The sequence below is a fragment of the Neopelma chrysocephalum genome, unplaced genomic scaffold, assembly GCF_003984885.1.
Source record: "Neopelma chrysocephalum unplaced genomic scaffold, ASM398488v2 Primary Assembly neopelma1_25, whole genome shotgun sequence".
In the NCBI taxonomy this organism is placed as follows: Eukaryota; Metazoa; Chordata; class Aves; order Passeriformes; family Pipridae; genus Neopelma; species Neopelma chrysocephalum.
The window spans coordinates 6,956,223-6,974,880 of NW_020897694.1; the positions used below are offsets into that span (position 1 = coordinate 6,956,223).

Sequence of the window (18,658 nt, forward strand, 5' to 3'; positions counted from 1 at the left end):
ATCAAACTCTATATCACACAGGGGTTACACTGGATTCCCCATTCAGCCAAGGAACCTGGGATCCTTGGATGGGGAGTGATGTGTGAAGGGGAAGTGCTGCAGACAAGCTGCGCTCCAACAGAAGTAAACAGTCAGTAGCAAATGGTTCCCAACAGCCTCTTGGCTTACTTTATGCAGTGGGATGCTCATAATTACTCATGGGCTTTCTTGTCTAGAATAAACAAACACACAAAAAATAATGGGAATGGAGGCTTTCCAAAGCATGATAAAAGATAGGGAAAACTTTTGCAAAAATAAAATCTTTCCTCATGTTACTTTACTGTAAAATCAAATAAGAACATGCCAAACAGATTGTTGGTGGTATAGTTACCAACAGCCAGGAATGAAAAAAAAAACCAAAAACCGACAAACCCCCGTCAAAACACCCAAACAACGTTGTTTGCATCATAAATTTATTCCAGTGTTTTGAGACCACTAAGAAGAACATGCCAAATAGCAATCAGTCTGTTTTCCTAAACTGTTAACCGATCTGGACAAAAGTTTAATAGAAAGAGAGATACCATATTCCTGAAAAACCCTTCACTCCACATACAACACAAACTTTTCACTTAGCACTTTCCCTTTATGTGGCCCTGCTCACCTCTGAGTCTTGTTTAGTTGGGACATTAGCCCTTCATACCATCTTAAAAACTACTATTTATCTTTAAGCATGAAGCAGATTTTAATCATTATCTTCATCCCTAGCCTCAATTAAGGTCTAATATAGAGGAGGCACTTGAATGACCTAAGAGGCACACTTACCCCTGATAGCGTGTCAAAGGCACTCAGAGTTTCTGCCACACTTCCTGTGTCAAATCTCTCTCTCCTTTTTCTGTTGTTAACTGACTGTGTTTGTTCCTAACACTTTAACGTCCCCTGATGAGAAGTCTCCTTGAGTAACACTCACATGATAGAAAGTGTGATTAACTCTGCAGGAGCTTTTCAGGTCAATGAAAAAAATTACTTGTTACACTAGTATATAATACTTTAGAGATGTTCCCAGTGGCTCTACATATTGGGATTCCCACAGTACCTATTCTCTTTACCTTTGCTGCTCTCCTGTGTCTTGATAATACAAAAACATAGTTTTATCTGGGTAGAAGTTCAATACTAATCCTTTAGAATATGTTTCATATAACTGTAATTATTTTGATTGGTCATTCAGATAATTTAAATGGTGTATCTTTTCCTCTTGACTAAAATGTAATGTTTCTGTAGTGAAGATTATAAGAATAAAGTAGAAAGGAACTAGATTAAACTTAAGAGAACTAGAACAAAATTAGGAAAATTAGGAAAATCATATTATTTTCTTCAGAGCCTACCTTACTACCTTTCTCTTGCTTTACAGGCTGACTTGTTATCAAAACACAGGGCATAAAACAGGTTGTGAAGCCATAATAGCTGAAAAGATGTCATCTGAAGATACCTTGTAACCTTGAGAGGGTTGCAAAACTTATAGGAAACTGCAGATTTTATTAAGACTTCTGATACTTTCTTTTACTGCCAGACGTCAAAGCCAGTGCAGCGTTCAGAACAGGGGTAAAAATGCTGGACACCACTGTGCTATGGGACTGTTGAACTCTTCAGGGGCTACTTGTGGTCTGCAGCTTACAAGGGCAGGGGAACCAGAGTGTGTGGAGCAGCTTCGCCAGCTGCCTGTGTGCACCAAAGCTGACATCTGGAGCGTGCTAAAATTTAGTCACAAAGCATAGATTCTCACATTTTTTTCCCTAAAAAAAGTGACTATCATCAGCTCATAATACAAGTGGCTCACTTTAAAAGTTTTGTGGATAGACCCTGTAATTAATTAGGAGGAGGTAAGTATTAATTACAGAAAAGGAACCTATGTTTTGTTAGGCATGTCTTGGATGATTCAAGTTATGTGCTCATTGGCACACTGGTTCAGTGGCTAAGTAATGAAGCGTAAAAAAAGGAAGCTTTAATAGGTAATGGGATAGCATGGGTAGAATGAAATGAGACTACCAGATGGCTACCAGTGGCTCCAAGCCTCCAGTAATGGAGAGGCCACAGAAGAAGAGATATACACACGAGAGTTGGCAGTCTTCTAGTCAGCTGACTTCTTAAGGACTTCAGCACTTCTTAGTGTGCAGTATTCCTTTGGGGAGGTGCTGAACATAATCAAATATAGTTTGATTTCCTACTTTATTTGATTCTTCTTCATTAACCCTACAAAAATAGTACACAACTAGAACAATGAGGGATGTGTTTACAATTTAGTCAGCATAAGATGACCCACAATCAACAATAATTAATAAAGGATTCCTGGAAGAAAGACACTGACACTTAAAGGACTTTTCCATAGCCAAGGGAGACAGGTGAGGGGATTCTTAAGTCTCAGACCACATGTGATTTTTCTCAAATAATCCTTAGATCTCCTGTGTAGGAATCTACTCATATCTCTTGAGATATGAGTAAGAGAAGGAAAAGCCATCCTACTAGTCCTCTCTCTGATATGCCCATCACATGGAAAAATGCTTGAGACTAATTGGAATCTAAATAAAGTGATTGCCTTTAGTTACAATCTTCATTCTGAAGAAAGAGTCTGAATATTAAGTCTTCAAACACTTGTAGGACTTGAGCTAATAAAATCTGGGAGGGATGTTTAACCTTGTGTCTTGGGATTTGGGAATCTCTAATCAAAATGTCACAAATTTTTCTGCTATCAAAAAGTAAGCCTGGGATTGCAGTTTCAGGATTGCAACTAATTACTGTCACATGTATGATAAAAAGTGAAGTTTTGCTGAGTTATGACTTGATTTGGATAGATAACCTCTAGTTTGGGGAACCTCGTGCTATTTATTAATGATCGAGAAGATAGCCCATTGGAGAGAGTTGCACTTCAGTGTTGATTTGCCTTGTACATCACTCCCTATGAAATATCTGATACTAAACACTGTCAAAAGCACAATCCTAAGCGAGGTGACCTGATTGGAACTGACAGCTCCTATGTTCCACTGAAATCAGGTCAAAAGACAAGTGTGTGGGAAAAGCAGAAAGAAATGGAAAAACAGAAAGGTTGATGTAAGTGGCTAATATTTCAGAACTTTCAGTGTCTAAAAAATACATGCTTGAAACCACAAAAATGGTGTTCTTTCCTATATCTTTTGGTAAGTAAGATGTTGGGCTTCAAAGTTTCCTAGTCTCTGATTTCACTAGGATTTTGTACAAGTGATCAAAGACAACTTTAGCAAAAAAAAACCCTGTGGGTCACTGAAAATTTTAGTATCTTGAGGCTGAGGCATGTTGGCCAGACTCACATGGTAAAGTGTGCCTTAATAATTATTCTGTAAATAAGCAGAACACATCCATTTTCAGATACACCCTTGACTTCTAGGCAGACCTGTAACTTTCATCTTGGATGTCTGCTGCTGTGGTTTATTTTACTCTATAAGGCCATGAGCTTAAACTCTAAATGAATTACCACTTGTGTACCACTCTACATGTTCATTTGTACCAGGGAACACACTATTTTTGACTCAAAAGTATTTAGATAATCTAAATAATTCTGGAAGAAAGCACCTCAAAATTGCTTCATGTTTTTCAGGGCACTGGTTAATTAATGACAGGAAAACCAAACTGAACCAGAGAAGTAAATTTCTTGGTAGAATGTCTTCCTTTAGAAAACAGGTGAGCTGATGGTATTTGCAGAAACAAATGAAAGCACAAGAACACTAAATTCAGGAACACCAAAATTGCCTTTAGAAGTACCAGTGCAAAAGCAAAATAAAACATTCTCAGTTGTCTTAGGTCACTGAGTATTTCTTCTAGTCCTAAAATGTAACCACACAGTAGACTTGAATGTACTTGAAACATGTGCTTGAATCAGAGTTGCTGAGTGCAAAAAAAGGATTTAGATCTCAAAAGGTGAACTACAAACTATCCTTTTGCTCTCATCTGACTATATTTATCAGTCTTAAAGCATAGGAAACAGCGACTTTAAGGCCTGGGTAATTGAAAAGCAGTTGAACAGATTTCCTCCAACTTTTCCAGATCTTGTTTTTTTCTCTAGGCTGAAACCATCCATGAGAAACTTCAGCCTGAAAGGTAAATTTTCCTAAGAAATTATAACCTGCTGAAAGAGCAGGTTATAATACTGAAAATACTTTTCAGCCATAACTATTCCACATCAATCTTTAACACTTTAACTAATGCATTATTAAACTACAGTTTATTGTATGAATTATGTATCTGTATAAATGCATATATTAGTGTAGACGTAATGCAGCAGCCAAATATTATGAAAAAAGGTAAGCTTTCTGCATAACAATAAGTGGAAGCAAAATATATGTAGAAACACAACAGATATTATACAACTATTAACAAGAATTCATCTTTACAAATGAAAGGCTCTGATATTTGCCCAGATCAAAAATCCAGTTTTACAGCACTGGGAGATAAATTAAATACAGTGTAGATATCATCTAAACTGGTATTAAAAGGTTAGCAGTGCTTAAAATTCATTAGTTACCAAGACCAGACAGCCTGCATCCCAGGCTGTGAGAAGAGTATTGGCCAGATGTTGCAGAAGCTTTAGTTGTCATTTTAACAAACTTTCGAGCTAGATAAAAGCTTCACAGATTGCAAACTGGGAAGCATAACTGTTACAAGGCAGGCATCCCAGCATGTTACACAGCAGCAAACCTAAGAACTGTTGGGGAAAAAAAAGTCATCAAAAACCTTTAAAAAGACTGAGTAGTTCACATGGACTCTATACATGTGAGAACAAAAATGCTCTGCATAGAAATCAGAAACCAGTCAGCTTGTGGAATGAAAGTCCATGAGTGGGTAAGTCCTTTGAACACTGAAAGACCAGAAGTCTAAGAGATATGTCAGGATACAGATGAATACCATATACCAAATTTCAGATTATGACAGGTTATGTAAAATATCCAGAAAAGATCTCTCTATAGGATCAATCTATACTACTTTCCTAGCTGTCAACAAGGCTGTAAAAAAAATAAAAAAAAAAAATTTAAAGATGGACAAATAATTAGCACTAGGACATGGGTGTGTAATTTTCATCTCAGAGAAATGTAACAGATGACAGTAGCCAAAGCAATATGCGGCTGCTGATAAAGCTCAGTTCATTAATAGGATTACTAGTAAAAAAATTAAAATCACCAAAAATGGCTAAGGACTACCTAGATATTTCGTCGAATATGGTGATGCAAACTCTCACTGAATGCATATACAGTAAATATATTAGAGGAAATAAATCTCTAAGCCTTTTCATGGCAAACTGAGGTTTTGCCATTATGGATTTGCCATGAAGAAAATGTGTCAAAAACCTATGAATCTGAAGGAAATATAATGAAGTGTCACAGCACCTATTTACCTTGAGAATACAAGGGAGTTTCAAACAAAGGAAAAAAAAAGGAAAGAAAAGAAGTTATTCTGCACCTGTAGAGAAATCAGTCAGCACTTCAGTAATTAACATTTATTACTTATGGCACCTTTTATACATTGAAAATGCTGAACAAATATGAACAGACTTGTACAACATCTTTACAATACATGATACACATAATTATGGAAATTACAGTAGGGGGCTGCCAATGAAATAAAGTCCTGGAGATCCTTCCTTGTGGAGAAAAGCATTGCACCTGAGATGAGGCTGCCATGTAGGGATTGCACAGCACATCTGAGGACACAATTTACACCAAAACTGAAGAGACAGAGTAAAGCAAGACAAAGAGTTGGGCAAATCTCCACAGGATATGCAAGCAAAATGCTTATAAATGAAAGCAGCATAAGCTTATTTTGACATATGGCTATTTTCAGGTTGGAGGTAATCGCATTCAAGTTGACCACAACACCTTCAGGCAAAGCCCCACCAGAAAATAGAAAAAGTTGTTTCCCCATCAGCACAAAGAATAACTAAATCACAGAATCACAAAAATATGCCGAGTTGGATGGGACCCACAAGGATCATAGAGTTCAACTCTTAGCCCTGTCCAGGACCATTCCCAAGAGTCACACCATGTGCCCAAGAGTATCATCCAAACACTTCTTAAACTCTGTGAGGCTTAGTGCTGTGACCACTTCCCTGGGGAGTCTGTTCCAGCACCCAACCACCCTCTGGGTGAAGAACCTTTTTCTAATATCCAACCTAAATCTCCCTTGACACAACTTCAGGTCATTCCCTCGGGTCCTGTCACTGGTCGCCACAGAGAAGAGTGCCTGCCCCTCCTCTTCCCCTCATGAGGAAGTTGTAGGCTGTGATGAGGTCTCCCTTCAGTCTCCTCCAGACTGAACAGACCAAGTGACCTCAGCTGCTCCTCATATGACTTCCTGTCAAGGCCCTTCACCATCTTCGTTGCCCTCCTTTGGACATGCTCTATTAGCTTAATATCTTCCTTACGTTGTGGTGCACACAGTATTCAAGGTGAGGCTGTACCAGTGCACAGTAGACAGGGACTGAGTTCGAAGGGACCCACAACAATTGTCGAGTCCAGCTCCTGACTTCACACAGGACAAACTAAGAGTTAAACCATGCATCAAGGAGTGTTGTCCAAACACTTCTTAAACAATAGGCCATAACCTGAGGAGCTCGTTCCAGTGCTTGACCACCCTCACAAAGAACTTTTTCCTAGTAATGAGTCTGAACAATCCTTGATGCAGCTTTAAGTCATTCCCTCACATCCTATCACTGGACACCAGAGAGAAGAGATTAGCATCACCCTCTGCACTCATCCTCATAAGGAAGTTGTAGACAGCAATGAGGGCTCTTCTCAGCCTCCTCCTCTCTAAGCTGAGCAAACCCAGTATCCACAGCTGTTCCTCATAAATCTTGCCCTCTAGTCCTTTCATCATCTTTGTTGTCTCTCCTTGAACACACTTTAATATTTTTTATATCTTTCTTACTGCACACAGCACTCAAGGTGAGACTGCACCAATGCTGAGTAAAGTGGGATAAACACTTCTTTTGACTGGTTAGCTGCATGGTGCCTAATGCACACCAGGTTGGCCCTTTTGGCCACCAGTATAAATTGCTGACTCATACTGGGCTTCCCATCAACCAAACCCACCAGATTTTTTTCTGCAGGACATTCCAGCCTCTTGTCCCCCAGTCCACTCGTACATCCAGGATTACCTGATCCCAGGTGCAGAATCTGACATTTGTCCTGATTAAACATCATATAGATGGTGATTGGCCAGCCCTCTAATCTATCCAGATCTCTATATTAGGCCTATCTACCCTCAAGAGACTCAGCGGTTTCTCCTAATTTAGTATAATCAGTAAACTTAGTGTGGATTCAGATCCTGCGTCCAGGTCATTGATAAAAACATTGAAGAAAATTGGATCCAAAGTAGTGGATGGTTTTGCTTGTTTCTTTTAATCGGGAGCGTGGGGTTAAAGCCAGAGATCACGAATCAGTTCACAGCCTCCATCAGCTAAACTCTCAGCTTGAGACTGATTCATTATAAATCAGCTTTCTTGCAGCTTAATTTATCCGCCTGCAGAACAGGTAATTCAGAGCCAGACCATCAGCTGTGAACTGGCACAGCTCCACTCAGTTCCCAGTGTCAGGAGGGGGCATATTTGGCCAAAATTAAGCATCATGCATCCCTGGTGAGGCAAGCAGAGTGATTTACATCATGACCTGGCTCACTGCATCCATGTCTACATGGACAAGCACAGATGTGACGGGATGCTGCTCTGAAACAGATATTGAACAGCTCTTCTTAAGCTGAAGTGGCAATGCAGCTTCCAGAGGGGATCTGTCATATGCCTAGCATGTGGCTTGTGTCTACAGGGCACCCACTCATATAAAAATGATTTTTCTCTACATCACAGGAGCAAAGAAGTTTTATTAATCTCAACTAATCGTGCCTCTACTGTTGACAATAAAGTCTGCTTGCCTGTGAAATATTGCTGGTTTCAAAATACTATTTCTCTGGATGTTAGAATAAGTGATCCCTTATAATGCTCTCCCAAACTATGCTTGGGAAGCGAAATGACAGAGTCAAACAAAAACAATCTCTTGAAATTCAATTTATGGAGCCAGTCAGAAAGCACATAAGCACACACCTAATAGGAAAGCTTCACTTCACTAATATCAACTAATTAGAGAATTAACTTCATGATTTTCTGCCCAACGAACATAATTTCAAAATCTCCCTTCAGGAGTTCTCAAATCAGGGTATTTCTTGGTAGAATCTCAAGACATCCTGCTTGAACAGAGAAACAAAACCAAATGATTCTCTTACATGACCTGCCTCCTGGTCTTGACTGAGCATAAGGATTGAAAGTTTAGTTGTTCAATTTCCCCCAAGAGTTTTAGTTTTTCCATGAGGTTAAAATACAATATGGATTATACACCTACTACAAGAAGCGACTAATACACAGTATGCAATATTAATCATAGGTGATGTTTTCAGAACATAAAAATATAATATCCTCAGAAAGCATTCCATATATTTTTAAGAAGACGCGAAGACTTCATGGATGGTGCAAGAGATCTCTTGAAAAAAGAAAAATCTTACCTGTCACAAGCTGTTGTCCTGCTAGTCCTACTGGAACCATCCCCAGATTATTCATAGCTGTAGCCCAAGCTGTCGGATCTGTGACTGACATGTTAAGCTGTGTGGTGTCTATAGCTATGCTTCCCAAACCATCAGCTGCTGCAAGAAAATAAACAAGAGAAGTCAATGCATCACAATTTTTAACCAAAACTTTCAGTGAAAATGAGGTATCGCCACTGCTGATTTTGGGTTTGTTTTGTTTCTTAATTGTGATCCACCTTTAGAACATTGTTAATAGTACTTGGTATTGTATAGCTAAACATAAGGACATTGGAAACATGCAACAGACATAAAATGAAATAAGAATGATTCCAGTTGGTTATATGGAAAACTTTTTCATGAGGGCAGTCAAGCAGTGGAACAGGCTGTGCAGTCATCACCCCTGGCAGCTTTCAAGACACAACTTGATAAAGCTCTGAGCAGCTAGCCTGACCCTATGACTGGCCCTGCTCTAAACAGGAGGTTGGATTGGAGACCTTCTGAGGCCTCTCCCAACCTGAATGAATTGCCCTGCAATACTCTGATATAATTTAATGATACATAAATAATTGTAGCAACTTGTCAGAAAGCTGAGAGAACCAACACACCCCAAGGTAAGAACTGTTTTCCATAAGGTGCAATTTTTTGTTTGTAAAAGATTTAAGAACACATTATCCCCTAAATAAAAAGAGATCAAACTAAATTCATTCACTATGGGAAATACCAAGTTTTGTTCTAAAAAAAAGAGAGAATTATCATGAATATTGTCAAAATAGACTGAGCCCAGATGTGGATTTTCCTAGGTTGGGGAAGGAAGAGTGAGTCAGATAGCTAAGGGATGGTACCTTTCTGATACTGAAACACCAAACACAAGATGTGATCACACATTTTTGCTTCTCCCCTCCCCAGTCACAGCTGAAATCAGCTCTTTCCAGCTATTTTCTTATGACCTTTGCAGACCTGAGATATTTACCAGCAGCCATTGCTTCTCCCCAGTTCCTTTTAGACTTCTTCAACTAGGAACAATGAACTACTGTATTAGCAGCATCTTGAGATGGGATATCACTAAGCACAGGGCCCACATACAGCTCATTAGGCTCTGAAACAGAAAAGACAGAAATCAACTATCAGTGTCACAGTCAGAACACAACAGACCACTTTGGGAATCCACTCAAAGCTCTTGCCCACTCCCTCTGGATCACCAGCCCCAGTCTCTTTGCACACATTTAACAGGTACTGTAGAGGTGTTTCAGCAAACGCTCATCCTTGCCTACTGAACAAACAGTAACATATATGAATCTGTCAGACCACTGAAAAGCCCTTCACAAATTAGGTCTTATCAGTAGCTACACAGCCTCCTCAGCATGAAGGCATCAGCTGAAAGAACATATTAAGGGATGAATATGATTTATGCTTTTTTATGCTGTTAACAATTAACTGATGTTGCAAGTTTCAAGGAAATAGTTGTCTGTTCCGAGATAAAAAGGAAAAAAAATACTATGCAATGACTTACAGAATGGATCCTGCAGTGATGTGGAAAAGAAAACCTAACAAAGCTGAGGACCATGCCTGCTCCTTAACTAACACTGTATCTTTGGCTCACAAAGGTTAGTTAGCTCAAAGGAAAAGTGGAGTATCTGTTTCTAGCTGATTGCTCTCATCAAGTATCTGTCAGACCATGAATTTTACATAAGGGCAACTTCTTGCTTTTGCTATTGTTGTTTGTGAAGCTGACCATGTCAGTCTATTGCTGGTCAGCGCATCGCTGGTCGGAAAGGCTGAATGAGCCACTGGTAAGAGGTGTGACCAAAGTGAGCTCTCAGCACTTAAAGCAGAGGAAGAAAATGCTGGACTGAGGATGATCACATACACATACCCATGTTAGTTTTTGTGCCTTAGTTACATGGGACTATGGGCAAAGGAGGGTTACATTATTTTTTGGCTGTCCAGTAGTTTACGAGATCTGATGTAGGCTGTTTGGTACCAGGAGCCAGCAACTGACCATTTTGAACATTTTTTAATGGTCAGAGGTCATTAATGCTGTGCAATTGTATCTTGGTGACTTGTTCAGCCCTAAAATAGTTGTGCTAACATTAAAAAAGTACTTGAAACACCTTAATTAAGAGGTTTCCAACATGCAAACCCTAAGGATTCATCTTCAGAAAAGACACAATTAACATAATTACACTGTATTTTAGCTTAGTACCTCCCACACTTTTTCATGTGATGTGCATAACATACAAGCCAGAAAGTTTTATATTATAGTTCCATGACACTGTATAGATCACTTCATAGGAACATCACCACATCAATGGATGTAAAATCAAAGAAAGAGTTGGGATCAGGCAATGCTCTACATTTTTTAGTTTGTTGTAATTTACAAATAACCAGTATACTAGGCTAAAATGCATTTTGTTCAAATCTACAGTGGGTCCATTTAAAAGTCAATATTTATCAACTCTTAATATTTGAATTTGCAATTCCAATTCTTATTTGATCTCCACTATTCATTGTACATAACATAAAATATTTTTATGGTAAAATTAGCCTTTAAATAACATCTATAAACACCAAACAAACACTGAATGAAAGTCATCTGTGGGGAATATGACTAACATAAGGCAAGGCACCCAAGATTTATGTCCAGTTTTTAAAAACTGGATGTCTCCTGTTCAGCTCCTTAAACTTGTACTTAGCTCTTTCCACAGAGGCTATAAACTTCTGACCACAAACATCTATTTCAAGGTTAGGGCTCACTGAATTATTCCTTGTCAATAAGTTATTTCTCCCCTTGCTCTTTGTGAATCATTTCCAAACCAATCCCAATTTACAAACATATGCTGAATAGCTCAGATGAGACTGGTTTGCTTCTTCCCCTGACCAGCAGCCTTGTTGCCTTGATGAAGAAAGGGGGATTTAAAAGCCAACAGTGATGAAATGCCTCTTCATACCTTGCTGCATGCTAGTTGCTTGTCCCCATAATGCATCACCGTAACCAACGGGGAGGAAGGAGGTACTGCCCCCTGGTTTTGGGGGCATCTCAGGTAGGCATGGACTACTGGGATAAGAGGTAGAGAATGGGCATTGTACTCTCTCTCTGCCACCCTCCTTTCCCCATTTTACTGCTTATTGAAGTGTGCACCAGGTGACATAAGCAGATCTGCTGCCAAACTACAGATCTGTTGCTACAATCTCTTCCACCCAAATCCACATTGCAGTTGCACCAGCTCTGCCAGAAATGCAGAGCTGGTGCATAAAGGATCAGACACTGAGCCAGACAAATGCACCTTGCCTACTGGGAATTAGTAGGTGACATTTTGATGTTTGCCTTCTGACAAGTTGTCCACATATTTCAAATTTTGGTATATGTTCATGAGTTAGCTACAAGTATTTGTTAAAGTCCTTGCAGAGGAACAAGAACATAACACCATGATTATGAAAGAAAGTAGAATCAGTGGGTTAATTGCTGAAATTTATGTTGTACTATACTGCTAGATCTGCCCAATATGCCATAGAATTCTTTGCCCAAAACACACTCTTGTAGCCCACACTGGCTCTGGGCAGCTTTGCTTTCTCTGTGACCATCAAGTCTACTGTTTTATCAGCAGGACCTGGATGCAGTGCAAGCTGAACTGGGGAAAACTCATAAAAGAGCAAGTGAGAAACCTAAAGTGAAACTAGTTCTATCTAACCAAGAACTGCTGCAGGCTATTTTGTCAGTGGAAGAGAGCTGAATAACAAGCATAAATGAACTTATGAACACTGAATAATTTGCAGTAAGCTGTAGGCAGAACTAATGCTCCATCCTGAAGGACACAGACTGTAGAAACTAGCTCTTTTAAAAAGAAAAATACTAATTGTGAACATCCCTTCGAGTGACAACTCAGTGGTTACATTAACACAGAGCAACATAATATGGCTAAAATAATCTTACAGGCATTTCACACCTGATTTAGACTCAAACATTAGCTTTTGTTTAAAAGTTTTCAAAAATTTGGATAGACAAGGTTCCATTAATGCTTAAAATTAAATCAGCTTTGGGCAAATTTCAGCTTTTCATTGTATAGCTGAGACACTGCACGATTAAAGCCTTCATGGCACTGGAAACAAAACAACCCAGGAAAACAAACCAACCCCCTGACTAGGTCATATTAAAAAGCCAAGTGCTAACTTCAATGAGAAATACATCTACCAGCAAAGATTCTTGCTTTCTTAATAACAAATGGAATCACTGTGCCATTGGTTAAACAGGCAAGAAAGCATAAGCTTATGCAGGGATCTTGTGTAACCTGTGCAGACATTAATCAACACTTTTTACTGACATTGCACCTTTAGAAAGCATTCCTGATCTGCAGTTCATGTGTAAAAGAAATCTGTGTTTATAAACACTTGTGCATGGGAGTAGCTCTACTCCAGGGGAGTAACTTCAGAAGCAAATAGAACCATAATCTTGATTTATTTTCACATTTAGGAGAAAATGTCTACCATGTTCTGGGCCCTGCTATTCCTTGAGATTTGGGAGAAGCAGGGTTGTTAATACAAACTTTTTTATTTGAGAACTTCTGATTAAAAAAATGTTAATGCCAAACACTTTGTAAAGCAATTTCACGTTACACTTTTTGGGTGGTCTCTCTTTTTGCAGACACAATGCAAGGACCAGTCCTTGGACGGTGGATTGCGAGGGACATTAAGACTTCCCTCAGATAGGTTGTCAGGAAGATAAAGCACCCTCAAGTCCATATCAATGAGCACTTCTCAGTCATAGCAGTCATAGCAGATTGTACTTAGTGTGCATATTTTATACTAGGCAATTAAATGCAGTTACCCAAATGAATACAGAAATCGGTTATATATTGTGCATCAATTATCACAGGCAATGAATGCCATGAGACAAAGAAATTGACACAACGTAAAACTAATTCAATAACACAGCAGATTGTGAAGTTAAAATCCTACCCTTTAGATATCCATAACCCCACAGACAATGAGTTACAACACTGAGTGTAGCTGATTAAATGTACCACTGTAATGAGGCTTTGTGGAGTGCCCAGGTCAGCGGCCAGCCCTGGGATGCAAGGAGGAGGTTCTCTGCCCAACTCTGACACCAACCTGCTGGGTAACATTTCAGTTATTTCACCTCTTTGTCTAATTTTCATGACCACTACATCCTTCAAGGAACAGACTGATGGCATCAACCTTTCGAAACCTGGGACTACAAGTTGTGAACACATTAAATGCTACTGGTGCCAGTTCTTGAGACAACACAAGTGGGAAGCAGCAATGTGGCACCTTGTGAACTGCTACACCTAGGCAAGTTTTCCAGCCCTTAAAAGAATGGCAATTTCAAAGTGTTTGTTACTGTTCACTGTGATTCATAGGACAGTGGTCATTAGGTTGGTCACACTCCACCTGACCTGCCGAAGTACAGGTAATTTATCAGGCTATCTCCAGCTGTCTTCTAAAATGTATCAAGCATTTTGTACTGGTTCTTCCCAATATTTTTGTCCAGCTGAATACAAGACTCCCAGTAAAGAAGAGAGAAAGAGAAAGAAAAGCTAGACAAGGATATACTGTAAGTCACTATCCAATTCTTCCTGACCATCTTACAATGAAGAAGAAAGATGGGAGTAGCAACAAAGAAGGCGATACTTTTGTGCCATAGCAATCCTATACGGGGCACATGAAAAAAAGAGCATCTTCAATGTGATTCTGAAGGTGGCTTTAATTAATAATATTGAATATGCAGTGTTACAAGAGAAGGCATTGCCTCGTGTGGCTAGTGTTATGTTAACATCTAGGAAACCTCACCTAAATTCTGAAATTCAAAAGGAATTGAAGAAATACACACATTTCTTGCAATAATTTGCAAAAAGACTTTTACTAACACAATTAAAAAAATACATGAGGTACCAGATCATTTTTGAAAAAAAATGTCTTATTTTCTGAGATGGGACCCTAACTTAGGCATCTACTGCTTCACCTCCTCACAACTCTACTGGAGAGGCCTGTTGCTTTCCACCATCTCCAGAGTCACCCTGTTTATCTGGATTTGTCTGTCACGTCTCTCTCACAGGATGCCTTTGAAAGCAAAGATTGATTCTGCAGGAACTGGCACTTTCCTTAAGAAAACAGCTTCATTAGGCACAAGCTAGTGACAATAAGCTCCCTTCGAGCCTAAATGGGAGCTCTAGTTATGTGTTCACTCACATTATTTTTCTGATTTTTTGTCTTATGAATGATTTATAATACCTTTGTTCATTCTATATTATGCCACTAAAAAACTACATTGTCATCTTATAAATTCATAAAATATATGCTGCCGCATTAAAAGCTTTCACTTTTCACTAGGTACACGGAATATGTAGGTTTTTGCATAGTTGTAAAGGATCCTTTCCACCAATTTTCACTGAAAAACAGTTAATGAGTACATCATGGACACACTGATATGACTAGGACTACTTAGAGAAAAAATCACAATATATTTAATATTCAACAAAACCAATTTGTACAAAGCATATTTTCTGGAAGAACTGCTCATTTGAGATGCTGAGTTACTTCAATCCTCTGCCCCAGTGCTTCTTGAAGATAACGCATTGTACACACAAAGGCCAGACTTCCCTTGGAAAGCAAAACACTGAAAGACTTCAACAGAGAAAGAAATATAAAACAGAGGTCACCAAGATAAACAGGTGTTGTCTTGTGATGCTCCTTGAAAGGTCACTTGGTAATATTTCATGGTAAATCCTGAATTCACTGGTATCTCAGAGCAAAGTCTTAACATGTTACAAATGCACTTTTTCTTTTGTGTGTATTTTACCAGCTGTGGTCTGAATCTGCTGATGCCTATAAATAAAAGAATCTGGAAGCACATTAAGTAAAGCATTGTAGAAGTCCAGCTTACTTACTGAAAAAGCATATGCAGTTCCAAAATCATCTGGAACAGAAAAAAAAAAAGCCACGTTGCTGGCTAGCAATGCAGTGCAGTCTTGATAAAAAGAGGTCTGATTATTCCTTGAACACAAAACGCTGTTGTGAATTGATGATTGCATCTCCATTTTTTACCCTGCCAAGATGGCTTGCAATTGTGACTTACTTGGTTCCCATTTAAAAGAGCATGACATTTAGACATACTGATTAAATTAGGACAATCCTTTATTTAAATGCCTGTATTTAAATTTAATTTATATTTAACAACAACAACAAAAATATCCTGAAATCTTTTAATTACTTATAGCAGTATTTTAATAGCAAGCCTTGTATCACACTGTTTTCTACTAAAGGCCAGTGACCACTTTAGAAACGTGATATCTCACACCACTGTATTTCAGTCCAAAGAGGAAGCACCTGAAGTGGCTTTTGAGCAAACACACTTCAGCAATTTTACTGAAAGGCTGAATACTGAAATGAGAGGTGCTGGAAAGGCTCCTTGATGCCATAAAGTACCTGGGCTAGTCATTATATATGGACTATACATGCTATTTCTTATCTTTCTGGGCTTGAGAGAATACGTATATAAATGCACCACACTTATCAAATACCTTCTCTCACTCTACCGTACAATGTCCTTGCTTCATGTTTACCAGACCTACATCAAGCTGCTAAAATACAAAGGGTTGTTTGGTTGGGTTTTTGTTAAACAAAAACAAAGGGGGAAAAGAAAAAAGGAAAGAAAAAGAAAAAAGACCAAAGCAAGCTGGGACACATTTCCAGAAAGAGCATGTTAGCTTGTTGGCTAACCTAAAGTAAAATCACTCCCGTGTCACCTCCTGAAAAAATTATTAGCTTGACAGGTAAGCCCTCTCTGTGGCAGAGCCCCAGTGACAGTACCATACAGACCATCAGAGGCAGGGGTGTCTCATTACTGATGAACACAGACTGCTGTCTGCTAGTCCCAGAAGACCAGGATGCAGTTGACTTTCACATAGTAACATTATGTATGGAAAGTCTATTTTAAGTAACTTTTTAGAAGTTTCTAAAAGGCATTCATTATCATTTTTCTTCTCCTTCAAAGTCTGTATAATTGAACTCCTGGAGCTAAGGCAGCCTGTCTTTTCAGGCAGAGATTCATGGGGAAGAAAACTCAAACCTGTCAATCAAACTATTTTCATATTTTTAAAATACACTTTTATCACTGGGTCAAATTGTGGCAAGAGGTGATATCTAAGTGTCCTTGGTTAAGTGCCTGGGTGACCTGCAGAGCATGTTTTTGCAGAATACTGAAGCAATCTAAAGTCATACTGATCAAAATTTTATGCAATACCATCAAGTATTCTCTCAGTGACAGCTGTTAAGTGAAACTCTGGAAAAGAGGTTTAGGCTTGGTTGGTTTGTTTTATTTCAAGGTTTCTGATGCTAAATTTTGCTTAAGAGAAAATCTCACTGTCTCTTCTATCAACGTACATCTATCCTCACTCTGAAAGCTGCCACCCCTTTTAGCACATTGCACTCAGGATATCTTCTCCGGCTACAAGCTCTAAATTGCTAGTGTGCTCCCTGGGCTCATTTATCTTGCATTTCTTTTATTTCTCTTACTTTACCTCCTGTTCTCCATTTGCCTCATAATGCTCTTTCTTGCTTTTCTTTGTATTATTTTGTTTCCAATCACCGACTCCATACTTCCCCTTACAACGGAGGCCCATTTCTTGCCTTAATCTGCTCTGGGCCATTCTCTCATCCAAGTATCTCTTCACATTATTGTTTGTTACACTGTACTGTTTTATTACGAACGAGAGGAATTCACCTCACCTAACTTCTGGCAATGTAGACATCTATGCTCAAGCTTTCCTGCTGCCATCGTTGCCAATGGGGAGAACCAGATAGTTCTGCCAGCCTGTTTCAGACACCTACTTTGCTAGGCAGTGAAGTACACCTTGGAGGTGCACATCTCGCTCCTCTGAGTAGAAGTCTACACTGCAGTTCTGGATATGAACATCTGTTTTGTCAGACACCCATGGGATGAGATGAGCTGCGCTGAGCAAGCTGTGCCTTGGGAACTCAACCATCACTCTGCTACCCGCATGCCATATGAATCCCAGCAAGTCCTGAGGGACTTGGCTCTTTTGCCTGATAACTCTGGCCTAGTGAACTGCAGGGGAATAGAAAGCATGGTTCAGTTTGCAATAACTCATAAGAATGTCCTAAATATAGATAGATATAGATATTTAGAGAGAGAGAGACATGGTTTGCTTTCTGATTTTATTTTCTGTCATCCCCAGTGATTATGTCAACATATGACTATTAGTGTTTGACAACAGGAACTGCCCACTCTAACACATTTCCTGCAACTGTGATGCTCTACATCTGCCTTTTCTCTGGACAGAAAATACATCCTGGACCTTTTCTTCCTACTTTCAAATGAATTTCATCTCCTCCGCCTCATTTCTTCACTAGACACTTAACTTCCTGGCTTCTTGCAACTCCTATTTTAAAGATCAGTGGAAACCACACACACCTCTTGGCTACCACAGTCCTTTGTTTCTGCCCATCAGCCTTGCCACATGTAATCGCATTCAAGTTGACCACAACACCTTCAGGCAAAGCCCCACCAGCACATAGAATCACTAAATCACAGAATCACAAAAATAGGCCGAGTTGGAAGGGACCCACAAGGATCATTGAGTTCAACTCTTAGCCCTGTCCAGGACCATTCCCAAGAGTTACATCATGTGTTCAAGAGTATCATCCAAACATTTCTTGAACTCTGTGAGGCTTGGTGCTGTGATCACTTCCCTGGGGAGCTTGTTCCAGTGCCCAACCACCCTCTGGGTGAGGAATCTTTTTCTAATATCCAACCTAAACCTCCCCTGACACAACTTCAGGCCATTCCCTTGGGTCCTGTCACTGGTCACGACAGAGAAGAGATGAGTGTCTGCCCCTCCTCTTCCCCTCCCCGGATCTTTGTATTCCCTCATACCCTTCAGCTTTCAACAGAAGTTGAATTAAGTTGCTAAGCAGAGCCAGGAATTTTGCCTGTTTTCTGAACAGTTGTTAAAGGGATCCCTGGCAAGTTATCTAAATTAGGACTATCGCATACTCTGTGGCCACTGAGGGAGAAGCAATCCCACAGTTAACATAAGATCAGATCAGGAGAATA

At 39.4% G+C, this 18,658-nt stretch overlaps 1 protein-coding gene across 8 annotated transcripts in view; it reads right to left on the minus strand.

Moving 5' to 3' along the window:
• Positions 1-18,658, minus strand: part of ENOX1 (ecto-NOX disulfide-thiol exchanger 1) — a 375,855-nt gene that overhangs the window by 130,100 nt on the left and 227,097 nt on the right. For 7 of the 8 annotated variants that reach the window (XM_027674315.1, XM_027674313.1, XM_027674320.1 and 4 more), the window contains 2 exons: positions 9,539-9,664; positions 8,548-8,685 (listed from right to left, as the gene is read on the minus strand). In XM_027674315.1, coding sequence (XP_027530116.1) covers positions 8,548-8,685; positions 9,539-9,548 — 148 coding nt within the window. In that variant the 5' untranslated portion in view covers positions 9,549-9,664. Of the gene's footprint in view, positions 1-8,547; positions 8,686-9,525; positions 9,665-18,658 lie in introns of all 8 variants that reach the window. The other variant, XM_027674317.1, reaches the window with a different exon arrangement.